This window comes from Acanthopagrus latus, chromosome 21 (assembly GCF_904848185.1).
Source record: "Acanthopagrus latus isolate v.2019 chromosome 21, fAcaLat1.1, whole genome shotgun sequence".
Classification (NCBI taxonomy): Eukaryota; Metazoa; Chordata; class Actinopteri; order Spariformes; family Sparidae; genus Acanthopagrus; species Acanthopagrus latus.
The window spans coordinates 23,807,280-23,833,362 of record NC_051059.1 but is presented as its reverse complement, the minus strand read 5'-3'; the positions used below and the strand labels follow the sequence as shown (position 1 = coordinate 23,833,362).

Here is a 26,083-nt window from a genome sequence, read left to right as displayed (position 1 = left end):
GACACCATCTTATCTACTTGAAAACAGACCAAGAAGTGCCCCAAATTGCAAGTGCTGCTCGGCAATATGTCAAACATTTTGTTTCTCTGACTGGTTGTAGGTCCAAAAACATTTTGGTTTGCACCTGCTGATAGCACCCACTGGATATCTAAACTGAGCTGAGAGGGACCAGACTGACAAATACTATACTAAGTTTTGCAGAAATATGCTTTTTACATCTGTTGGTTGAGGTCAGTAAACTGTTAACGTGAGCACAAAGTTGAACTATGTCAGGAATAAAGAGCTTGGTTTTCTAGATCTTACTTATGCTGGACAGGTTGTTTTGTTTCAGCTCTTATAGTCTTTTCTTTAGGAGTGGCATGAAATGAAAAGAAAAAATCATCAACTCAAATGTAGTAACATGACAGACCTAAGTGGCAGAAGTTACGGAGATAGACACAAACAAAAAAACATCAGCATGGCTCAATATCACAATCGATAAGTGAGACAATCTGATCTTAGGTCAATCTGTTACAGTCTGTAACATCAGGAACGAGCGCAGCCAGTCAAGTACTGCACTGTGACCTTCACACGTAATCACGGCAAATGTAGGTCCACGTTTCCCAAAACAGCTTGGATTCAGCACAGGCTGCCCCAGTTAGGCACCTCTCACCGCGACTTTCCTCGAAACTCAACTCCCTGAGGTCGCGTGCAACCGTCATGTAACCACAATCTGTCACACTTCAACAAACCACATCCAGCTGCAGCTCGCTCAGTGTACGGCATCTTGAGATGGGAAAGAAAGGACAGTGTCCACAACAGAGGAGGACATGTTTGTATAGAGGCAGGTATGTTGATGTTAATATAAGAGCAGACAGACACTGCTGGACGGAGTGACACTCGTCAAATCAAATTCAACATCACATCGCCTTCTATTGTTTTTAATCTCATATTTACTGATCAATAAACCAAATGACCCCCGATTGATTGAACAACAAGAGAGCAGCAAAACTCCACATTTCACAAGCCATTGTTTGGCATTATTGCTTGATAAATTAATTAAATTACCTGTCAACAGACACTTTAGCTATTAGGCAAGTAAGAGCTCTGTAATAGCAAAGAAAAGTATCTTGATATCTGATTGATAGTACCAGCAAACCTTGAAAACCTTCAGGACAATGCTCACAAGTCTTATAGCTACAATAAGCATAGCTGTAAAGTGTTTGCTCGACTAAAATCAGTGCACAGATCAATCAACAGTACACAAACCAACCAGACTGTGATTTTAATCCTATTTGCAAAACCACAAAGATTGGTTTTGTAGTGCACACTGGCCAACCAAACTTCTGGTAACACACATCACACATATATAAGGTGACATGAAAACCTGCTTTGTGAGCAGCCTGCTGCACCCTGACAGGTTCACCTCACTGCTGACAGCTCATGAAGTCAACCACAACTTTAAAATATATATATCTTACTTTAACATGTCTGAGATGAGGCTGCTGTTCAGAGCTGACTGTTAATCAGCTCTGATTTTTTTTTTCACCTTTAGCTAGCATTCCTAATGGGATTAGTTAAGTGCAGTTCCTGATATCCTGTGCAGCCTTCCTCTGAACTTTATGAAAATGGGAATACTCCTGTTCGATTCCAGTAAAGGTGTAAAACTCTTAACCTTTAGCTTATATTCACGTTTTGTCACACTAACGTGAAGTAATAGCCCCTCGCCTCGGCGTCTGTTTTTGACTTACTGGAAGCTAATCTGTCGCCAACGTTAGCTAGCTAATTAGCTTTCTAGCTAAACATTCCTCAGTGTCCCAAACAGCGCCGCAGTCAAAGATCCGCACCCTGACGTACCTTCTCTCTCCTGGCGGTTGGACAGTCCGTGGAGAGGAGAGGGCACACTCCGGTTTATTCCTGCGTGAGGCTGAAATCCCCCTCGTCAACTTCCCCCGGCCGAGAGACCGCCGTGTGAAACTAGTTGGTTACTTGTCAGGTTTGTGAGATAGCGGCGCTCCCGTCTCTCCTGGCCGGTGTAATCCACAGCAGTGCTCGCTCCCGCGGACTCACGCCTGCCCTGACAACTTTGGCAAGTACCGCCACTGCAAAGATCGTCTATTGAGCGGATATCTCACTCGGAAAGTTTTTTTCCAGCACGCAATTTCGTGTAAACTTTGGCGTTGCCATGGTGACCGCTCTAGCACAGACGCGATACCTCAGTGAATTGATAAAAAAAAAGTTTTACTTGACTGTTATTATAAACGTTAGTCGGCTTTGTACTGGCGGTTAAGGATTTATATCTAACAACTGGCTGGCGGTTGGTTATTATTGTCATGAGCTCGTTAAGATTCGGAGCGGGAATACGTTCAGTGTGAGACCTCCTGTCGACTTTGTGCTCTATGGTGCTCTCAGGTGTTCGGGGCGCAAAAGGGGAATCAGCGCCACCTGATGGCTGTAACGTCATACTACAAACAAACTGATGGATGCAGGGCGCCTCTTGTGTCCCACCTGGACGATCTATGCAGAGCTTCGTGTGAGTTTTGTTATGTTTATACAAAGCTAAGCTAGCTGTTTGCGCCTCTGTCCTAAGCTAGTTTAGCCTGCTGCTAGCTTTAGCTTCATATCTAGCACACGTACATTATATATATATTTTTTCCCACCCTTTAAATAGAAATATTGATTTTGGCATTTAATCATCGGTTTAACTAATTTTCCAAAATATTTTAACTGTTTGAGAGGAGGAATGGTTGCACTTTGCTCCAATTTGCGTAAGGAACGCTCTGTGACGTAATCACGTTGAAACGTACGCGGTGGCGACTACCTTCACCTGTAGTAACCTCATGACAAAACAGTCATGGTCTGTACATCATAATGAAGCATAAATTGCATTAGTATCTAGACACGCACTTACAGGTAATATTTATTTATTTGTTTGTTTATTTATTTATGTTCAGGTCTATTAAAGGTACGAGGAGGAACGTAAAAGAGAGAGATACCGGATTTCTACATAAATATTTTCAAAATAAAAGCACAGTACAAGCAGCTTTAGGGTCTTCTTTACCCCCCATGATTTAATACCAATATACAGCTTTGGAATGTAACTATGTACATTTACCCAAGTACTGTATTTAAGTACAAGTTTGAAGTGCTGCTAATTTACTCTAAGTTTTTTTCCATTTTATTAGGGCCCCAGCGCTATCAGGATCTGTCAGTTGAAATGTTTCTTTTGCTGGAAGAGGCCTATGTTTTGCGGCCTAAATATACCCTAAAACATCTCACATCTGGTGAAACATGATTGGGTGTAGGTGCAACCAGGGGACTCCATAGGGCCCCCATACGCCAGGTCATGTGACCAAAAACCTTTAAATATGCAGGACTCATAGGTCTCATCAATATAGCCAGGAATTAATTTTGAGAAATATTTTTGCCCAAATAGGAAGTCAGCCATCTTGACTGGCATGCGCCGATTTTCATTTTGCCAGATTTGAAAACAAAATTAACTTCCAACCACTGTCTACAATACTGCATGTTGTTGTGTTACATTTTCATTTAACTGGAACTAAAAAGCCTAAACCAAACAGGACCCAACCAAATTATGTCTGTGCTCTCTGAAAATGTAAAAACAAATGAATTATCACGGTGATTTCAAGCATTCAGTTTGTAAGCGTTACATCACTTCAGCATGAAATGACTACTACTGCAAAACCAACACAGTCAAAATGAACAGAAGAAGGACAGACAGAGCAAGAGGCGAGTGTTTTCTCATAATTATTTAATCACACATACATTTACATCATGCAATCAATCCAAAACTGTGATCTCATGAACTTCTCATCTCCGTCCATATCAGAGCCCTGCTATTTGTGCCCCAGTTCTCCAGGAATGATCCAGTACCTTGTCCACTGATGGATCCTCAAAACTGTCCTTTAAAAATTGACCAACTATTACACAGTAATAAAAAAAGTGGCTACACTTTGTTTTTTTGTTTTATTTAGAATTAATGCAAAATTCAATTTAGGTAAACACCACAAATATTTGCTCTTTTTATTTGCTAACCCCCCTCCCCCCATTTCATATCCAGTTTTGGTGGAAGGTCAAAGGATAAACATTTTGAGGTCCATGCTGCAAAGTCTCAGCTAATCTAGAAGATTACACAGAGGGAATAAACCATCTCGATAGACACCAAACACTGTCCTGTCATAGATACGGGGGAGCGGCAACTCCTGCAGGCCTGTAGGAAGTAATTAATACTACGAACAGTTTACAGGGCTTTGGAGACTTCTTTTCCCTCCAGTCAAAAACAGCCACGTGTGGAGTGTTTTTTTTTTTGAGTGCAGGTTTTGTGAAGAAGTGCTATTAAACCCAACTTTTTCTGTTAAGAGGCGGCAGGTTTTAGCATGACATTATATGAAAGAAAGCCGGGATCCTGTCTTCCTCTTCCAGCTAGATTTGTTCCACTAGTCTCGGCCAAAAGTGTATTTTTTCAGTAGGAAGTTTCTTTGATCTGTTCTTCTAAAAAGGCAAATTGGAATATGGGCTACTGCACTGCTTAGTCAAGTCTGACCGTCTCATTATCTCTTCCGAGTTTACCGCCCAGTCCAGCAGTAACTCCTCTTATTTAGAGTATCGTCCAGGGAAAAGCCCTGTTTCATGTTCCAGAATCTCAGAAAGAAGCCCGCAACGAGAAAACACAATGGGAACCAAAAGTTAGCGGAACAGAAGCTAACAAAGGAAGAGGAGCGGGACTTTTTGACTATAAATGGCAGGATTACCGCTGCAAGCACACCCTGATCACATCTGCCAGTTGACTGATATACAGTGTATTTTACAGTATATTGCACTTGCACAAGATGTTAGTGTTCTCACACTGGGGTTACAATCACTACAAGCTCTTTGCCAATGCACTGGGGCTTCATCACAGGGTTATGTTTTTTTTAAAAAAGAAGCTGTGGTGGGAATTAAAAGGAAAACAAATCATGAAATGACACTAAAAAAAAATACATCAAAGACAACGAAACACAAAATAAATCCTACACCCCTGACTAGATTTAGTTAAATAAACGCTTCCTCCAGATGATGACAGAAGATTGTTGTGCAATTATTTTAGACCCTGCTCTCCTGATTGGCTGATCAGCGGCAAAAAGGGTCTGACCCATCGACTGCCACCCCCGCCCTCCATTCCCCCTTCCAAAATGCATCTACATTATCTATGGAACAATGAAAAGAGATACAGTACATAAAACCCAGCATAACACGTTGCTTTCTGCAAATTTACAACCAGAGGGGCACGAGTTACAGATCCTAAATCTACAAGAATCAACAAAAAAAAAGGAGGGGTGAGAAGGAAGACAGGAAAAAAAAATAAAATCAAAACCCCCTTGAAAAGAAATCATGACACGACAGGGATCAAAACAATTCCAGGTTTACAACTAAAAAGAAACAACAACAACAACAAAAAAACGGTCCTGGAGATGAGTGAGTGACAGCGACCCAGCTAGGACAGGACAAGCATTGTGGTGCGGTGCTATCTCAGTCTATACGCCTGCAGTCTATGTGCTCCAATGTGCAGAGAGATATAAATAGCGTCCATTAACACATTATCAACCACTGAGAGAAGTAAAAACAGTACATTTAGCTACTTAGCATAAGCTATGCTAAAAGGTGGAAGTTTGTTGTGTTAACCAGATCATTCTCTTCCTTCCTTCCCGTCTACATTCTTTACATCCTTCTCATGAAGTCACCAATAACGAGTATAGGTTTTTATTTTAACTTAATGATAAAAACAATTGGCCTCCACAGGTATTTAGTTAAATACATCTACAGTACACTGTCGCACGTCTTGGCTTTTAATTGCTCTTGTTTTTATTTTTTTCCTTCTCTTTAGCCGTTCCCCTGTGTCATACAGCTCTCTCTGCAGGGAAGCATGTGCAGTAGTGCCAATTTTACATCTGTACAAGACCAGACAGAACAGTAGTGCTCAACGCCATCTATTCAATTCAAAACCGTTTACAGTTTGTTTTTTTTCCATTTTTTGTTTTTTTTTTCCTTTAAGAAGCATGTCAAATCTATCCAGAGAAAAGTGTGGTTAACAACCGATAATAGTAATGATGAAATGTACAGAGGTTAGCCTAGAGGATCAAGCTATTTCTCGTGGTAGGTTCTTTTTTTTTTAAATGTTTTATTTTAGGTTGTGTGTTTTTATCTTTTTCAGATCTTGCTACCCTTTTACATTCAGCTTGGCACAGTGCAGGACTACTCGCACGACGACGACGGATGACGACAGACTGTGCAAAATTAAAAAAAACCGAAGCAACACATTTGAGGTGCGCGCGGTTTCTCTCGCCGAGGCTGCGCTCAAGACTGCGTTTGGTTTTCGGTGGGTAAGAATATAATCTTGCCTTTTGTAAATTAAATTTGTTGTTTGTCTTTTTATTATACCCAGTAAGAGAAAACGAGATAAGTCATGATGAGAATTGGGGAGTGAGGGGAGTGAGGGAGTGGGTGGAGGTGTGAGGGGTTGGAGCTGTACAGGCCAGGAATATTTATATATATATATTTATAATTCAGAAACTCCTTCGTGGCTCCAGAGCAGCGACGAGGAGCCTGTTCGCTGTAATGGAATGACAGGTTGTCGGGGTGGGCGGGGGGTTGGGGGGTTGATATTGGCTTCTTCAGCGGTGTCGTCCTTCTGTCCCGCTGCTCTTCAGCTGCAGATAAACAGAAATAAAATGCTGTTAGTCAAAGTCATACACATACAAATGTGACCATCCATCATGCAGCTGACAAGTTATATTCAAGATGTGACAAACACATTTCACTTCAAGGGAAAAAAAAAGGGTATAGATTTGCATCCAGGCAAAAAGCAAACAAGGAAATGCTGTATACTAACACAAGTACAACAGAAACTGTATTTCAAACTCGAGCTGCGACCATGGAAAGAAAATTACATGCCAACTATTTTGAAGCAGAAACGTCAAACATTTCCTGGTTCAAGATTCTTAAATTTCTTGCAAATAAAGAGCTTTTGGGTTTTGGACAGTTGGTTGGCCCAAAAAAAAAAAAAAAAGAAAGAAAGAAAGAAAAAAACGATGTGAAGACGAAATCTTTGATGAGATTTCTTCACATTTTACAAATTAAAGTATGAATTCAACAGGTGGACAAATCTTACACATTACACCTTTTTTTGCCTTAATTTTATGATTTACAGTGACGACTCATGTAACAAAGACACAAACCAAAGGCAGAGTTAAGCACTGACACATCATACCGAAAAGTAAAAGATCAAATGCAGTTAAATGAAGTATGTTCGCTCATCACTGTTACATTAATATTTTAATGTTCCTTCTTTAATTACCAAGTCTCTTAAAGGACCTTGTGTCACACTTACTTCTTCTCTGGTTTGCCGCTGCCTCCCCTGATGGACACCGTCTGGCTGTTCTGGTAGAAGCTTCCTCCGCTGCGGTTGATGTTGGGGTGGGTGGGAGACGCCACCGGCTGCTGCCCGGGCCTGATAGGCTTGGCTGTGGAGGGGGGGGAGAGAGAGGAGCGTGAGGACTTTTCAGGTAAAGGCTGTTTGTTGTTGGAGATGTCAGGGACATTTGCATTTCATTTCAGACAGAACACAAATTGTTCTGTTTTTCTAACGTCGCCACTGTCAATCTTTGGCACTAAATACATCTCGCTGCAGAGAAAGCAACAGATTTCAGGCTGGTGGTTGAGAATTTGAAATACTTTTCAAGCACGCAGATGAATGAAAAATGTACATTTTTAGGTTTGCGTGCACAATCGTTGAATATCTGTCTGAACTTACTCCTCTTTGTGTTTCTCTCTCTGTAGTTTGACTTTTGGACCATTAAACCCTAAATTCCTGGACTGGTGTGAGACTACATTTAATCCATTCTCACAACAATGCGAGCTTGACAAATTAGGTTAAGAAAATTGTAGTGTCTCTGGTTAGTTATGGTTGTCGCTATGATGTGGTCTACATAAATAGGCAACTAACCCTCATTTAGAGAGTCATGTGAGTATTTCCACCCCATCCATCCCTACTAACCGATCTGGGCTGAATGTCCCCTCCTGGCCATGTTCTTGGCCCTGACGGCCTCCTTGATGCGGTCCACCTCCTGCTGGTAGCGCTTGCGGTCGCGGGCAGCGTTCTCCTTTGCCTCTTTCAGAGCAGACTCCAGGGCCTTGACCCGCTCAGCCGTAGCACGAAGACGCTTTTCCAGTTTAGGAAGCTCACAGCGCAGGTCTGCATTATCACGCACCAGCTGTGGGACAACGTGCATCATTTAAAATCATTTATTTCATCTATGTTTCTACAGCAGTCTACTAGTGTTGAAGCACAAAAGCAAAATAGGTAGACAGATCGAGTAAGGACAAGAAGATTTTAGAGCAAACTGACAAAAAGGGAGAGATTATGATGAATAAATAGAAAGGGAGGGGAAAAAAAGAGCAGCTGCAAAGGGAGATCAGTCACATCGGAGTAATGTGACATCCTCAAAGGAACACAATAGTCTTTGAATTGATGCTGGGTGTGTTTATTAATCCTACCTGTTTGTGAACCTTGGTGAGCTGCTCAAGATTGTTCTCAAGAAAGGAGATTTTCTGCTTCTGAGCTGCACTCCCACCTGTGTCGTCTGAGTCCATCTCAGCACTCTGCACGACAAATTAAACATGAGCATTTAATATGAAATAAAACACAGCTGCACTTAAAATCACAACATACATTTTTACAAAACTGATTCCTCTAATTGCATTTGAAGAGATTTTCTTATCTACTAGATGAGCAGTTCACCTTTTTGACCCTAGTAGCCAAGTCCTGGACAAAGAGCTTCCTCAAGTTGTGCAGAGTCTGCAACTCTTTGGCCTTGAACGGGAAAAGAAAAGCAAAATTAGGAAGAACTCTGACTGTTTCAGCGTGTTTTAATTATCTCAAATAATTAAACACAGCAGATTTATATTTAGATCAAAGAAACTCGCTGCAACAGCAAATGTGAGCAGATGTTCCTACATTATTAAAACGTTAATACACACGCTGGAGTTGAATTCAGATGTTTTCATTCATTCAGCATATTCCACAAAACATGAAAGAGTCACATCTCTGGGACTGAGTCAGTTTATCCTTCGTTCATAATAAATGTTTACTTTAAATGCTAGCTGGCAGATGAAAATGCATTCACAACTAGAAACTCTATTCAAAGATACGATCAATTCTAAGTGCAAATGGATGTAATCCCACTATCTGATCCGATGGAGACCCACGATGAGTGCTTGTAATCAGCAATTGATTTAGCTGAACTCACCACAGTCTCCTCCAGACCCTTCAGGTCTTGTCTGGCCTGCTCCCTTCTGTCCTGCATCACCCTGAAAAACAACAACAACGGTTAAAATGTGAACTAATTCACATGCTACAATGCTGTCATTTGAAAATACAGACATTAAGCAGATGCTGTTTGTGAGGCCAGTCTCTGATAAAGAAAATGTCAATGGTGCTGAATGGTGTCTGACCATCAACATGAGCAAACTGTACTAACTTCATTGGTGAATCAATAGTGTGTTAGTTATGTAACATAAGATTGTGTATGTATGTGTGTGTGTGTGTGCGCGCGTGTGTGTGTGTGTGTGTGTGTGTGTGTGTGTGTGTGTGTGTGTGTGTGTGTGTGTGTATGTGTGTGTGTGCATGGGACATACGTCAGCTCATGCAGCTTGCGGCTCTTCTCCTGGTCAGTGGACTTGAGTTTCTCATGCTCCACTCTGAGCCTCTCCTGCTCCAGCATGATCTTCTGGTTCAGACTGGAAGAAAAGACACAGCGTCATGTTTATATGAAGCTACTGACTGAAAAATGATGTTTGAGTGAGCTTAACCTTTACCTAAATATAAATATTGCTTTCTTTATAATGGTAGCTATCATTGTGTCTACTCCTACATGTCTCCCTGTTGCTGTCCTTTCATGTCTAATGGAACAATGACTGAAGGTGATGAAATGAAGTCTTACTCCTGCAGCTCAGTGATGAGTTTCTCCTTGTTGTCCAGCTCATCTCTCAGGCTGCTGATCTGCTTCTGATGAGCCTCACGGTGGGAGTGGATCTGCTTCTCCACGGCTTCCTGAACACACACAAATGCACACAATTCATGGTTTGACATTCTGAATTAGTTTTATCAGTCTTGTAATCTCTTCAAAACTGTGGTGAGCACTTGTGTCGACACTGTCTGATGGGTTTAAGGAACAAACCTTGACTTCATTGGCAGTCTGGATCTCGTTCTCTTTCTCCATAGCATGAACTTTCTCTGTAAAACATAAAACACAGGAATCATTGTCACTGAAGAACAAAGATACACTGAAAGCTAAACCAAATTTAGACTTTGATCAACTTTTCAGCACTTTCTCTGTCCCACTTTTGTAAACACTCTTAAAAACCCGGGAGATCGAGGCCAAATTTTAACATCAGAAAATATAGACGAGCCATACACACATTGTTAAAACCCTCTTTCTTGAGCACACTTGTTTATCTGTGTTGTCACTTTCAGTCACAACTGTAACATTTAAAAGTGTAAAATGGTGTAAAGATGGTTGTCTGATCTATCTGATGTTTCTGCTGTGCTTATTTAATGCACTGTGTGGCTCTGCTAGCTTCTTTGATATCCTTCCAACAGTGCATCTTGGTCTAACGGCGACTTTCAGTTAATTTTAAGATGTAATTTTCTGTAGTCTGTGGCTCAACACACAACAGAACCTTACACTGGTGAAAGTTATTAATAAGATTTGTCTAAAACATGCATTTTAGATAAATAAGATCTATACACGCATCATTACAGAGGACTAAAATTAAATCAAATCGTATGAAAGCTTGTGCGTAATGCAGATATTTTCTCCCTGGAGGCTGCTGTGAATAAACATTCTGATTCGGTCGATATGGTGACTCATATGTACATCACATCTATAATTATATGTATGTGTGGTTGTTGAAAAACTAAGCTGAGGTGAAGGAGTTTCTTAGAGGTTGTTCAGCTTTTATTCCACAGCTACTGTTGGGTATAAATGCCTCCAGTAACAATTTTCAAGTGGACGTGAAGTGAGAGCTGCTGTATCTCTTGCTCTGTCCTTAAATAGTGATTTACCCTGAGCACTGATTTTGACAAGTTCCTCATTGAGGGAGTCCACGTTCTCCTCCAGCTGCCTCTTCTTATGTTCCACGTTCTGCAGGTACTCGGTCAGGGACTTGATTTTTGCCTCATGCTGGAGAGAGGAAAAAATATTACGGATGAGTGTACAGACAACTTACAAGGATTCAGAAATGAAATTATTCTTTGTGTATACACAGGAATCAGCGACATGTACATTTTCAGGTCACAACATTACTAGTGGTTAGCTCCTGTGTACCTGAGAGATGCGCAGCTGGCAGGCAGCCAGCTCCTTCTCGTTCTCGTCCATCTTCTTGTTGCTCTCTGATTGGGTGCTCTCCAGCTGCTTGCAGCGTTTCACCATGGTTTTCACTTCTGACTTCATCTTGCTGATGTACAGGCGGGCCACTGTGAACTCCTCGTCAATCATGCCGCTGCCACCCTCATGTTGCTGGAAGAGCAGAAGAGGAAAGGTGAAGCGGGACGACCACATCCAGGAAGAAGAAACTGACATTCTGCTACATAAATATCATCGTTACAACATCCTGTGAAAAGGAACATCTCGTCCTTCTTCCTCTACCTTGATGTCATTGCTTCCAACGGCGATACCGATCTCAGCAAGGTCTTTGAGCAGTGAAGACATCATCTCTGTGACCCTCTTCCTCTGGTGGTTGGACATCTCCTTCAGTTTCTGGAGTTCAGAGTCCAGAGAGGACAGGATGGACTGCAGGGACAGAGAGCATACGTTCTTAGTCTCAGTATGTTTCATTACCGTTTCAATGGACTAAATATGTCAACAGTGTGGAAGCAGAGAATAATATGCAGTTTGTCCCCGTCATTGTTTTCATGTGTCATCAAACGCTCAAATTATATTTGTCCCATTTTTGTGGTAATTTCTACGAATTAACTCTTGCTGATTCTTGTTTAAAGAATGTAAATTGTATTTGTTCCGCTATTTTTGGTCCATCATGAGACTGACGGTCACAAAAAAGGACACTTAAAAAGACACGTGACCCAAATCAAAGCATCACAGTGGCTCTGGACATGCTTGGCAGGCATCTGTCCCCAGCTTACCGATTTCTGGTTAAGCTCCTCACTGATGGCCTCAAACTCCTTGGTTTTATCCTCCACCTCCTGGCTCTTCTGGTCGTAGTTGACGGCCAGCTCCTCCAGAGCCTGGAGCACCTCCTTCACCTCGTCCTTGGAGGCCTCGTTCTCTGCCTGCAGGCGGTTCAGCTCAGCCTGGAGGTTCTCGTGATCGCGGCGGGAGGAGCTTAGAAGCTGCAAGCAGGGAAAGAAGTGTAATTGTGCTACATGTCTTTAAATTGCATGAGTGCTGCAGACATGATTTAGTGTTTCTTACAATGTGGATGAGAAAGCAATTGGCCTTTTATTTGATTAGTTATCAAACACATAAGCTTTGATTGTACATGTAGCTGTACTGAAAATGAATTTAGGAAGGTCAGTGAAAGGACTTAATCTTGAATTATTATGGTAATGCTATGATGCATAAAGTGGGCAAAACCAACATATTTCTTCTGCTACTAATATATGGCTTTGTGACCAAATTAGTAGTACATAAACCCTCTTGTAACAGCAGATTGTAGCCTACTTGAGACAATAAGACTGAGAAAGTAAAATATAACAACAGCTTGACAGCTCTGATAGCTTCATGCGTTACCGCCCACCTCTGAAACTACAGAGATCAAGAGTTCACTCTGCACCTGCTGGACTTCCAGCACTCACCTCATCCTGGTCCAACATCTGCTGCTTCAGTTTCTCAGCCAGCTGGCTCTGCTGGTTGATTTCCTCGTCCTACAAAGTGCAGAGATGTAAGGCAACATTAGCATTCACATCAGGCACTGTAGATATCACCAGAGACGGTACGCACAATGGTGACAGACCACAGCTGAACAAAAAAAGCCTTAGGGAGTGAAAGGAACAATGTTTTGATTCATTTTTCTTACAATATTAGAATTTGTCCAAAAGAAATTATGCCATTTAATAGTGACTGCAGAAACTCAAAGCAAAGGTATCTGTTTTTGCATGTATATCTATATTTGTTCATTTAGCCCCATTCAACAAAAGTGGACTGTGTAATTGTGCAATAATGAGCAAGTATCAGTTTCAGAAAGCAGATATCCCAAATGAGATCAATGTTTTTAGTCTCTGGAAAGAAAACAAACCCTTCATGTTAAAAAGATATTCGTCAACTACAAAGTGGAAACTTTCAAAGGAGTCTGACTTTCTTCAGACTGTAGCATTCATGCAGTCAGCAGGACGTCTAACAGTAGGTGACATCCATGGATTAAAATTTACTCATGAGAGGACACCTGGTGGTTGATGATCCAAAGACCAGCAGGAACACCAAAGAATCAAACCGTTGGCTTGCTTCTCTCATCTCAATTTAATATGAATTGGTTGGAAATTACCCAATTAACAGGGAGCTTGAGGCAAAAGAATGTCTGAAGGACTCAGTGCTGTTAATCACTCTTTACAGGGTTCCCACACCTACATCAATCAGCACTGAAGGACTTTCTGAGCTCAAATCCCTCAAAGCCAAGGACCAAAAATATGACAGTCTCAAACACGGATCAAGGTTAAGTACTGTTACAACAACAAGACTTTGTATTATGAGAACGAGCAGGATTTAAATAATCTAAGGACAATAATTAAAAAGAGAAAAGGGGCACAGATGAAGGCTCCTCACCTTATCATCCAGCTGTTTGTAAAGCTTGGCCAGCTCAGCCTCACACTTGTCCTTCTCCACGTCGGTGAGGCGAACACCCGGCACATTGGGCGTGGAGGCCGGCTGGTCGTTGAGTATGTTGTCCAAGGCCTTGACCTCCTCTTTGGCCTTCTCCTTGTCAAACTGCTCCTCCACTGGCACACTCTCACCTAAAGATGAAGAATACACACATTAAGTGGATGGTTTGTAAAGCTTTTCATTTGTACTATCAAAGAAAAGAAAAAGAAAGAAGCTGTCTGTGACCACAAAGAGAAAACGATCATCACTCCAGGTGTTTATTTAACCATCACAAAGAGAATCCAAGACTGAATCTAGTCATGGCCATCTGCACTGGAATTAAAAACTGAAAACAGACACCTCAAAACACCAACAGAATCTGCTCGCTCACCATTCCTCCAGCGGTTGAGCTCGTTCTCCAGCCAGGTGACGGTGTTCCTCAGGGTCTTATTCTTCTCCTTCTCCCTCTCATACTTCTGCTTCCACTGTTCTGCTGTAAGCTCGACGTTCACAGTGACAGTGTTCTTGATGGTCTTTGCTCTGGATGTAGAAAAAAATCAGATTTTATTCCACTTAAGTCACACGATTAAGAAAATAAAAGATGTACCCCCAACCAAGACTGAACCACGACTGCATCAACTGTGACCATGGTAATGAATACATAAAGATGTATGGCGTGTTTTCATTCTACTTGCACACTAACCTTTGTCCGAACATGAGGGTAGATTTGGTTTCGCACTCGTTATAGGAGGAAGGCGAGCAGCAGATGACAATGGTGGTTCGACAGTTACCACCCAGCGAGTCCTGCAGGATACGGGTCATCTTGCTGTCTCGGTAGGGGATGTAAGCCTACAGTAGTGTACACAAAGATATACACATGAACATTTAACAAATTAACTGACTGTAGGTGACAGAGAAAAGAAACTTCTAACCTTCAGTATGGCAGACAGAGTGTGTACTTGGATGAAGTATTCAATATAGATAATGTCCTTTTACTGAGTATGAGTGTCATGCAAGCAAAATGTGTTTGTGCAATCCTTATTGGATAACTAACTGAAGTTTAATATTTCAAGTTAAAAAAAACAAAACCTCTGTCAGTTTTTCTCTTACTGGTAAGATCAAAAACATTGATCTGAAGCTCAATCCTGAGGCTGGTTTGTAAATAGTTTCCGTTTCTTTCCCAAACTTAACATGTATGGTGAATGGTTTTCTAATAAATAAAGCAACTTCTGATAAACCCCCATCAACTTCAGGCTCAACAACTCATTTTTGTTTAAGCCCCATCCATCCCAAGCACGAATACAGATCGTTTCTTTGTCGAACTATTGATGGATGAGCAGACGATGATGTGCATGTATTCAACCAAATAGCTGATAAAGCACCCGTTGACTGAGATGTAAAACACCTCTTACAAAACAAATCATGATTTCCAAGAGTAATTTATAGCAGAGCTCCATAAAAATACAGACCAGCTCTGCTAACTTCACAAATGAATACACCTGCTATTTCATAAAATCACACACTTGTTTAATTGTGCGGCTTTTTTTAAAGCCGTCATCTCAAACCACAATTGATAATAAGTCAAGATGCACATGGATCGGTGATTGATTAGGGAACTGCTTGACAACAAACCCTGTAGTGAGTACAAAACAATGGTATTCTCTAAACTGGGGTAATACACTCAATCATGCTGTTGTCCTGTAACTGAAGACGAGGCCTGCGGTTTCACCAACACTGAGCCAACAGGAAGCGATAGCTTTGGTTACAGTTCTCGTGGGTTTAGTAAAGTTAGAACATGAAAACTTGATATATTACAGATATTGACACAAAGAAGCCATGCTACCGCAGTCTGCTATAATTCTTCAGGCAGCACTATGCTCAGTCGGGAGTGAGACATCTCTGTACAATAGCTCATTTGTTTGTAGACCATCACAAATATATCAGCAGCTGTCCGCCTCAGGTTGTTTGCAGTGCGAAGGAGCCACAAAACAAACCAATCTTTGATTAAAGTGAAAAGTGTGAAATCGCTCTGAAGCAGCTACACACAACATTGCTGGAGGAGAGTTTTTTTTATCTGCTCAAGTTATTTCAGCGGCACAAAGGACCTGTAGATGATTAAAACTGGGACTTTCACAATAAGATAAATGAAAGAGATGCTGGTTTCTAGATGGACACCTCGCTCTGGGCTGTGCAGCTGTTAAAACAGCAGAATGCCCTCATGTCTGTTACATTAACGGTAATGTCTGTCATTTAAAAATGCTATCAAAACATGTGGGGATAAAGTCATATCCTGAGGTTATAACAAATCTGAATTTTCTAAGCATTATGATAATGTCAAAAACACATTTGTGATCATTACATTCTGAACCGACGATTGAAGATTAACTGAAAAAACAGTTAACCGTGTAACAGTAACCTAAATTAGGAAACACATTTATCCCACCAGAGACACAAACCCACAGTAAAGGGATCTCAGCACTGCAACAACATATTTAGTGATTGAAAACATGCCTTAATAGCCGTGTTCACATTAACATATTACATTATATTACAAGTATTACATTACAAATGGATCATTGAAAAGCCATAATTTCACCACTTTTCACAAACATTTTTAATGCTTGCTCGCAGTGTTTTTATGTTCCTGTTAATGCTTAACAGGAAAGAAAACACCCCTTAAAATAAGTTCTGACTTGCTGCACCAAGAAGCAGAAGCTGCATCCACTGCCGACATCTTCCCATATATTCCCACGAGATTCCCATTTTGCAGATTTATGCCACATTTCCATGTGAATGGACAAGACGAGTGTTTTGATTTCTTCTACTTTACCAGCGGTTGGCAAACAACTGGTTTTGCTTCCAGTTCACAACCTCTAGCTCTTCTACCATATTTATCAAAGCCATGTATAATGTAGCCTATAGAAAATAGGGTTTGCGTAGCCTAGTTCATTCGCTCCAATTCAAGTTTTGTTTTAATTTAATTTCTGCAACATCTCAAAAGTTTCTTGACATTTACATGGAAACACAGCTTGAGACAAAAGAGAGTTGAAGTAGAGTTACTAACCGTTCCTTCAGCCAGAGCAGAGATGACGTTTCCCAGGGATGACAGAGACTTGTTGATGTTCTTTGCTTCATCCAGCACCGCGCCTTCTGCTCCTGTTTTACTGACCTAAAAATCACATGGATGGTAACCTTAACAAGGAGTTGTGCAGCTCAGTGCTCAAAGGCTGAGAACACACTCTGATCTGAATCCAATCTAAGTAGAAAATACTGGGGAAATTAGTCTACTTAAAGATTGTGATATATAATCACACCAAATCAAAAAGATGTATCAATATATATCAGCGATGGTTTATCTTTCTTTTGTACCTTTTCGCTGCCAGCCAGATCCACCAGGTAAAGTTTGCCGCTGAGCTTCTGCTCTGTCTGAGTGTTCTCCTGTTTGACGTTTATCAGGAAAATACTGTGACTCCTGGAGCTGTGCTCGTTCATGTCTAAGGAAGAGATGACACCCATGTAGTCACATTGCTGCAGCCTCAAATAATGCAAAAAACTAAAGAAATGAAACAGTGAAACAAGAGGATGTTATCTTACTTGTAACTGCTACATGTCTGTTTGATTTGCCTTCATCAATTGTATCCATGACCTCCTCCGGGCTGCAGACAAATCTCTCAGTGCAGCCCTTTAGAGAATAGCAGAATATGAGGTGAGATTATTGGTCTTCACAAACAAGTTTTGCCAGATGCTTGACGCGTGACAGGAGGTTAGCTCTCACCTTGACGTAGGGTACTCTGTTTTTGTCTTCATGCACTGACAGGTTGGTCTTTGACACTGGAGATGAGAGGAAAAAAAGTGTCAGGGAAACTACCGTGTCATACCGTGGGTATACTACTAGAAAACATTTACATAGATGGAGATTAATTCTGCTTTAAAAAAGTCTTTACTTCCATTCCCACTTCTATAATAGAATACCTCTGGTCATCACATATCAAATGGTCTTTGACTTGAATGAAAACTTTGGGAAATGTTTCCCCACTGGCCAATTCAGGGAGTAATAACCATTAAAGTTTCACTCAGAGGGCGTTTAGAACTTGAAATAGAAGAGCTACAACTGTTTAATAGCCTCAGGTGAGAACAGACTTGTGTGGTGATGTTAAAATATAATCACATACACATTTATGAATCTCCGTTAACAACAAAGTCAGTGCGTTTACAGCTAATTACTCATTATGTTCTAACACAGATAATTTTTTCAACATTTCATATGCTTCACAACCTTTTCACCCTAGACATTCTGAACTCTCAAAGCAGGAAAAGCACGAGTGACCGTAATGACATTAACAACATCTTTCCATTAAGTATCAACCCAAGACATGTCAGTGAGTGGGCATGCACAATACCTGAGCACTGAAACAGGCCACCCGAAATACAGTGCAGCCATCACTAGTGTTTCTCCAAGTCCACCTGTGCTTTTCATGCTTTAAGAAGTCAAAATATCTGCTGTGTAAAGGGTCTATTAACAGCACATTCTGTCACATCACATTCAGTTCAACTTCAGCCACTTACCATCCAAAAGGTCCCGGATCTTGTCTAAGTAAATTTCAAAATATGAAACCTGAGAACAAAGAGAGAACCTCATTATTTGGCCGTCCAGCTGAGATATCTGACCAGAGAATCAAAACACAGAAACCTCAAACAAACCAGATGTATGAATCATATCAAGTATGGCTTCTGCTATTTATTTTCTTTGAACACTTTTTTTCTTTGAATAACTGAATCCATTCCCCACACTTCCGATAGTCACGCTGTGTTCAGACAGGCAGATCAAGTCTGATATTTTCAGAGTCAACACGAGAGGAATAAAAGTATTTTAACAGCAACAATGCGTTGCATGTTAGCAATGGCAATTTTTCATGTTCCTATTATTTCATTATTCCCATGAAAATATTTATCACCGTATGCTGAAATGTAGAGATCAACAAACATGATGGGGAGTCAGCTAGAAAATATGATGCAGCAGCAACAAGTGCACGGTCAGCTGACTTCATCACTTATAACTGTCTCACTGCACAAAGAGAGCAACATCTAGTTTTCATCTTAAATCGAAAAGGGTACCATCGTCCTTCATTCCCACATGAACTGTCTCTGCAGTAGAAATGGTTGTTTGTCAACTCCAGCTCTGATCAGCTGTGATGAAAACATGAAGCCCATGCAAAGTGTTTATGGAAAAGAGCCAGGCTGTTAGCAGCAGCCATGTTGTTCAGTTATCTAAAAAAGTTCTCCATTTATCAAGCATGACACAGAAATGTGTCTCAGAAAAATAAAGGTAAACTGGAGTCAACTGCATATTTCCCCACGTTTAAAACACCTGCACACACTGATTTTGGTGCAAAAATGGAACACATTACACATCAGCCTCCTCCAGCACTTATTTGTCACAGCAAAAAATGCTTAGTAATTTTTTTTAAAAAACCTGCAAAGCAAGGAGTAGGTAGCATGTTGTAAGCACAAACAGTTTGAATTTGCATTTGTCGGCCATGAATATCAAATTTCAAAGGCATTATCTGGAGTTGGAATTTGAATTTAGGGATTAAAAATATCCTCTACACTTACTTTGATATGAAACTCCAGGTTTTCATCCATGGAGTAGATGTAGTTGAAGATATCTTGCACTATCCTGGGGATGATGCCCATTGCATCTGTGTCATGAAGATTCCCCTGCACACAGACAGCAAATCAATGTAATGATGACAAGTGCAGACGCACTTCATAAGGGAATCAACACCTGTTTTAGACATCATATTTACCTCCATGGTGTGTGTTTTGCCAGATGATGTCTGCCCATATGCAAAAATTGTTCCATTGTATCCCTCCAGAACATCTACAAGACATGCAGAATGTGTTAAAGCAAAGAATCAAAGTTTGCTGGCCTGGAAATTCTTTTATTTGTTGTGTACAAGTCTGTGAGAGCTCACCTTTGACAATCTTCTGGGCGCAGGCATTGTACACTTGTTCCTGTGTTGTATTTGACTGAAACACTCTGTCGAACATGTACGGTTTGCCCTGGAAAGAAGAGAAGAAGGAATAATTTATCAGATACGTCATTAAACATTCTGCATGTACAACAGCAGCAACAGTAGTGTGTTTAGAATCAATATATCAAGATCGGTGATGCTGCAATGGCTACATAAACTCAAGCTTGAAAAAAAAGTACTTGTGGTACTTCCGCTACTTGTGACACGTGGGCCAAGAAATTAAAAGATTGTCAGTGCTCTAACGTTAGGTCTCCATGTACTTTTATTTATTTATTTTTTTTAAATGGCTTCTTACTACACCAGTTTAGTTGGACAGCCCAACACAATCAGTAACATTGGTAGCTGCGGTGATCATTTACTACTTTTGGTGTGCTTCACTCAATCGTGCCATTGTTATTTGAGTTTGGGCCCATCCCTAACAGAGACGTGACAAGGTATACAGAAGAGATGACGTCTAACAAAAATCTCCTGCCATATTCAAACCGGGGGAATTACATTACATGGTCTGTCTTTCCACCAGGATGTCTCCAAGCTGTCACAATTTCATGTTTTCAATCAAATTCAGCTTTTGCTGGCTGCAGTAACTAACTTCTAGTAAACCTCTAAAAGATAACTGTCCAAATACAGCATCCCATATCCGATTTAAACTCCTACACAACCATAATGAACTATACCCTGAACTTTTACTTCTGGCAAAGAAGCATATTGCAGCTGACTGTGATATCCCATGGGCCAGAAAGAACTTCAAAGCCCAATTCCAGTGAGATAGCAATCAATATCTGGATTTAAGAAGGCAACCGCAGGGTAATAAAACTGATGTTACAGGCAATTCTCAGGTTCAACTGAGAAGGCACAGTGTCTTCTGGGGTTTGAAGTCCCAGTTGACTCATCTCTTCTCCGGCCTGATGGGTGGGGTTCAATCGGTGCATTCAGAGTTTATTAACAAGACAGCTCTATTCACATTTGATACTCCAGGTTGCAAAGCATACATGCTTTCCTGGCAGTAGCTCATTTATCGTCAGATTCAGTGTTAACACCTGTAACAGCAAAAGATGGCCAGGAATGTCGTCAAGCGGCTCGTGTCACCTTAGAGACGCCACTGATTAGGACTTTCTCGTTAAGGACCGGTGGTACATGTAAACACACTCATAACTCAAAGGGAAACCACAAATATGTCACCGCCTGGCATAAAAAAAAAAAAACTACAGCACCGTCACCAGAGCTCAAATTATTCACACTACAGCTGAGATGTCTTCAGTTTGTACTCATAATCCCCCCATGACAGACGGTCACATTCAAAGCACAGACCAGCAGCATCTTAAGACGTTGAGAATTCACTCCAGCTCGCCACATCCGGGCAATTAACCCTGCCCAGAGAGCTGAGCCACTATCAGGCCTGCCAGACACTGTCAGCAAACAATGACACAGCCCGAGTTTAAAGTCCTCATTGTTCCTGCTGCTACTGGCCTCGTTACCTACACTTGTGTCTAATGGGATTACTTGCTGAAAATGTAATTACAGTGAAAATCATTGTTGAAGAATTAATAAGTGCTCTGTCATGTTTCTGCTTCCTGATGGCTTTGTTATGATACCTGCTCTCGGGAGACAGAGTTACACACGGTCCAAGGTTACTCTGCAGCATCCACGTGGTTCTTGTATGATGCATGACTTATCATTGCATTTGTGCTCTTAAGCATAAAAATATGTCACTTTTATCAAATTGGGTTTGTTGGTAACCTTACTTCCTGGTACAAAGTTGGCAGGAAAAAAAAACAAGTGTGAAGGTGCTTCTATTTTATTTACTTGTTTAAATGTGGAGCACTTTCACTTATCTCTCTAATCCTTTTCCTGCCTTTCATCCCTCACGCACCACCACAACTCCACTACCTTACGTCTAAAAGTAGCTCAGTCATGTTCTTGTGTAGTGTCCCAGGCTACTGTATGCAAATAGGAGATGTGACAGCAAAGCATGGGGAAATGACGTGATCTTTCATGTGCGAAACCCACGGAGAAGTAATGGATGCATGAATTATTCACCTGCTGAACACTAACACTACGCTGGCAAACCAAGCTAGTTACGACACCCATACCACTTCATCTGGAAACTTCATCTCTCTCCCTTCACAGCAAAAGACTGGCAGGACCTTGAAGTGAGCAACAGCAGAATAAGGGCATAGTGCAGGAATATGTTTTAGGAGACAAACAACATCTCTGGTGTAGGGAACCTGGAAGTATCAAAACAGCATCTCCAAGGCCTGCAATGGCTGAAGCTGCCTGTCAAGACTTCTTTACCACACGTAATGTGGTCAGCGTCACCACTGGCCCGATCACTGCTGATGAGGAGTCAGCCGTAATACGGGGTCCACGCCCTTGATTGTTTCAAAAACGGATAAAAATATGAGCTAAGTGTGTCAGTCACCCTGGATAAGAGCATCTGCAAAACAAAAGTACATCACCATAATAATTACCCTCCCCACCCGGAGAGATTGCCCAGCGCCCGGCCCAAATGCCTGCTCTGATTGGTCGAACAGCTGGTTACCAGGAGAGAAAACACAGGGGGATTACCCAGGAGGCCAGGACTGCTGCTTATGGGCACTGTAAGTGTTGTACTTCACAAAGCAGATGCACCAGCAGAGGCTACTAAGCTCCGGCCCGCAACACTTGCGTCCTTCACAATGCGGGCTGGTATTTTGGCACGATGACTGGCACTCTGAACTGGGATGGGCCACATCGTGTCTGAGTGGCACAGACAGTACGCTTGCTATTAGAGAAATAGGCCTGAAGTCAGTGTCAGCAAAACCATTCAAGAAGTCACCACAGCTACAACAGTCTTCTGTTTTGCATGACTGAAAAAGAATAGTCCTGTTGTACTCTAAGTTCACCACCTATATTAGTAGAGTCACTCCAAAGAGGATGTGATTCATATCCATTCAGCCAATCCATGCAACTTCATGAATGGAATCAGTTTATAATGCCTTGTAAAGTCATTTAAAGCATAGGTGACCAAAGACACCAAAGTCCACAAAGAGAATAATAGCTGGACACCACTGAAACTTAATGTTTAGCCATGATCGTTTTCAAATGTTGTGCTACTGGCTTTTTAAATGGTTGGCATGCACAAATTTGAGGCATATGCTTCCTAAGGAATGCAGTCATATAATGTGAATGAAAAGACCAAACTTCTCTGTTTGTATAGAAGTGGTGTAGAGACACGCAATGGCATGAACCCAGGTTGTGTAAACAGCAGTGTTTTGTACAGACGTATCATGACAAAGCATCAAGTCCACATCACTTGCCACCTGGCCTCAGGACAAATTATTTATTGGTTCAGTAAAGTGGCGGTATCATGGCACCTCATTAGTGAAGGCATTTCCTTGTTTTGTCATCGTGGAAATTGTGCCTATGCCATTATCCTTATCATGTGCTGAAGGCCTCTGTGTCATTTGAGGGCTAAATGGACCAAAGACAACATACTCAGATTTGATGCCAAACTTAACTTCCTTATAAAAAGTATGACCTCATTTTTTTTTAGACAATGTATTTGAACCTTCTGGGTTATTGACTGTGTCCAATGACTCAAGGGCAACAGAATACCACTGGCCTGTCAATAATAATTTGACATTTCCACTGCCAGGCTCACGTTATTTTGACATTGCATTGTCTGTTTCCCTTCCCTTAATGGAGGCATATGTTAGTTTAATGCTATGTTCAATGTTTTGGGTAATTTCGACATGGTCTAAAAACAGGGTTGGTTATGTAGCCAGCTGGTTTAGCTAGCTAATGTTAGCTTTTAATTAAGCAACAGCATTAAACTAGCCAGCTAGCCAAGGCCGGCTAATCTGTCAACTACCAGCTGGCCTAGCCTGCTAGCCAACAGTCTGTTAGACACTACTAAATCAAAGCTGGCTTACGCGTTATGCTGACGCAAACTGTTCACAATTAATAGCTTTATCGTTGCAGATGCACAGCAAGTTATTAATTAATGGCCGGGACAACAGTGTGGGGAATGGCGTGCATGGCTGGCAGGCTAACGCTGGCGACATTTTAACCTGTGCCTGGCTGTCTGTTTGTGGCTTTGTTGAATGACAGCTCGCTAGCCATGACAGGGCGACTGCGAACAGGGACTTTTTACGGATCCAGCACTTGGTTTGACTTTTACAAATGTGAAGTTAAATGCTGAAGCCGACTGCCCATGAAAAAAGGGACACATAATAAGCATCAGGTTTAATACATTTGAGTGTTTTGCGGGCGGTAGGAGTTGGCTGTAGCGGAGGGCCGGCGGAACATCGCAGCGGTGAGCAGGTCAGCCCATGCTAACGTTAGCTAACAAGCTAAGGTGCTAACAACCGTAGCTAGTTGCGAGACAATCAAAAATGGCGTACTGCTGACCGTGCCCCGGGGCCCTGTCAAATAGGTAGCGCCACTAAACAACTTACCCCGATAACAACAGTCTCGTCCCCTTGAAACTTGGGAATGTATCTGTCGCCTCTGGTCACCTCGGAGCTGTTCAGGGGCCTAAAACGGCACATCACTTTGATGGTGCACTCCGCCGGGTCGGCCATCTTCAGCGGTTTACGAATGGAAATTCACCGACACAAGTTAAAGTATATCCTGGATCCCAGGAGCGGCCGTTGGGGGCGAAAAGGGAGGCCGAGCCCCTCTGTCCCAGTCTCAGGTTCTGAAAAGGGGTGCGATTATCTGTCGGGCAGTCAACGAAAATCCCGTGTTTTCCTTCTCAATCACTTCCCCCTCCTCCTGTTAGGAAGCCATGATACCGGTGGATCAGCGGCTGGCCACCTCACCCCTCCTGCCTGCTGCTGTGGATGTGGTTCGCGGTGACGTCACCCCGGCGCTCCCCTCCTCACTGTGTTCTTGTTGTTCGGATGAAAATCTCCAAATGATCAGCGAGCATCAGTGGAGCCAGGCTGCAACGTTTACACACAACAAATGTACCCAAGTACTACTCTTCTGGTAACTTCCAGTCCCCCCCCTTTACATTTGTTTAAAGGTGCAGTTCGTATGAAAAGTAGATTTTTTTGAGACTCATGCCGTGTACATGTACATGACTATTTCTTAAAACTAAGCTTTTTATACGCATTTTGGCCTTCTGTACACATGCAAACAGCCGTTCAGCTTACCTAAACATTTAATGTAATACCTAAGCATTTTACTGTATATAATATTACATTGTCCGGAATGTTCTATTCTGTTGTTTTTGGTTTTGTTGCACATTGTATATTGTACTTTGTTGTTTTTTTAATTATATTTTATCGTATTTGAGCTGAATGTACCTGCTGCTATGATGACTGAATTTCCCCTTGAGGATTAATAAAGCTATCTATCTACCTATCTACCTATCTATCTATCTATTCAGGTCACTGGTCATGGTTAACACATTCAGAAGCATCATTTCCATGTTTTATGTTTGGACATTAAGACATGTTTTTTTTTGTTTGTTTTTTTTTGCTTGTGGCCAATGTTTTGTAGACTTCTGATTGGCCAACATGACCTTACAGTAGAGGTTAGTTCCCCATTTGTTGCCTGCCTTTGTGCTTTCATAACGTTGGTGTGGACCGGAACATTTCTGAAACCGGTGTGAGAAAAAAATGCATTATTAAAAATACCTGTGTACGTGTGGACTAGGCCAGCCCTGCAGTCCCAAAGTGCCAGTTTTTGATGAGTTGAGAATGAAACTCAAAAATCAATTTTTCTTACAAATAGCACCTTTGAAGGGAAATATTGTTCCTGTTTACCCTGTGAGCCCATGCAACATAATTTTGAATAAACTTTATTTGGTAGTGAATTGAGAAAGCCAATTACACATGTTAAAAGATAATTTTCCAATTCAATAAAGCTGCAGTTTGTCATAAATAATGTGAATAACACTGAGTTTTTGTTAAACCACTCGGTGAACTACAGCGTCTCGCTCAACACACTTCATCAACAAAAACATAAAACACAGAAAAGGTAGAAAAGGGTAGTTCATCATCTCTGCAAGCTGCTAATATACAAGAGCAGCTCTACAGTGTTTAAGTGATGAACACCACTTTTGTTATTTTCAATGGAGAAATGAAATTGCTAGTTTAACGATTTAAAGATTTAACTCCTTTATGACAACTGTTGAACAGTAGAGTCATCAAGATTTGAAGTCATCTGACCACCAGATACACGAGTTAAACTTTAACAGTGAATCTGATT

General features: G+C 41.4%; 2 protein-coding genes and 1 long non-coding RNA gene across 10 annotated transcripts in view; 1 reads left to right on the top strand and 2 right to left on the bottom strand.

Moving 5' to 3' along the window:
• The window catches only part of LOC119011653 (rho GTPase-activating protein 12-like), a 54,708-nt gene extending 52,640 nt beyond the window's left edge, over positions 1-2,068 (bottom strand). For all 7 annotated transcript variants that reach the window (XM_037084963.1, XM_037084964.1, XM_037084965.1 and 4 more), the window contains exon 1: positions 1,837-2,068. The gene's annotated coding sequence lies outside the window, so the exon portion shown is untranslated. The remainder of the gene's footprint in view (positions 1-1,836) is intronic.
• Positions 2,069-2,130: 62 nt separating this feature from the next.
• Positions 2,131-6,541, top strand: LOC119011655. Of its 2 annotated transcripts, XR_005072244.1 has the most exons (3): positions 2,131-2,296; positions 2,392-2,512; positions 6,191-6,541. It is a non-coding gene; the product is annotated as an uncharacterized LOC119011655 (long non-coding RNA). The 2 variants fall into 2 exon arrangements; XR_005072243.1 differs by having other exon boundaries at positions 2,149-2,512.
• On the bottom strand, positions 3,735-24,855 carry LOC119011652 (kinesin-1 heavy chain). The gene is made up of 26 exons (XM_037084962.1): positions 24,322-24,855; positions 19,826-19,913; positions 19,658-19,731; positions 19,464-19,568; positions 18,417-18,465; positions 17,626-17,681; positions 17,445-17,532; positions 17,220-17,344; positions 16,915-17,019; positions 14,554-14,699; positions 14,242-14,390; positions 13,815-14,002; positions 12,851-12,919; positions 12,179-12,385; positions 11,685-11,828; positions 11,364-11,555; positions 11,102-11,219; positions 10,215-10,270; positions 9,978-10,087; positions 9,673-9,774; positions 9,285-9,345; positions 8,777-8,848; positions 8,533-8,637; positions 8,033-8,249; positions 7,367-7,499; positions 3,735-6,686 (listed from the first exon to the last, which is right to left on the bottom strand). Exons 1-26 carry the CDS (start codon positions 24,445-24,447, stop codon positions 6,683-6,685), a joined length of 2,889 nt encoding a protein of 962 aa, XP_036940857.1. The 5' UTR covers positions 24,448-24,855; the 3' UTR covers positions 3,735-6,682.
• Positions 24,856-26,083: the final 1,228 nt, after the last annotated feature.

Bases quoted from the DNA above. Each gene is read 5' to 3' on its own strand.
- LOC119011652 (XM_037084962.1), bottom strand. From the start codon at position 24,447: ATGGCCGACCCGGCGGAGTGCACCATCAAAGTGATGTGCCGTTTTAGG. The intron at 14,391-14,553 runs GTTAGTGTGCAA...TTCTACATCCAG, and splicing joins ACCCTCATGTTCGGACAAAG to AGCAAAGACCATCAAGAACA. The intron at 7,500-8,032 runs GTTAGTAGGGAT...CCCCCTCCACAG, and splicing joins GGGACATTCAGCCCAGATCG to CCAAGCCTATCAGGCCCGGG.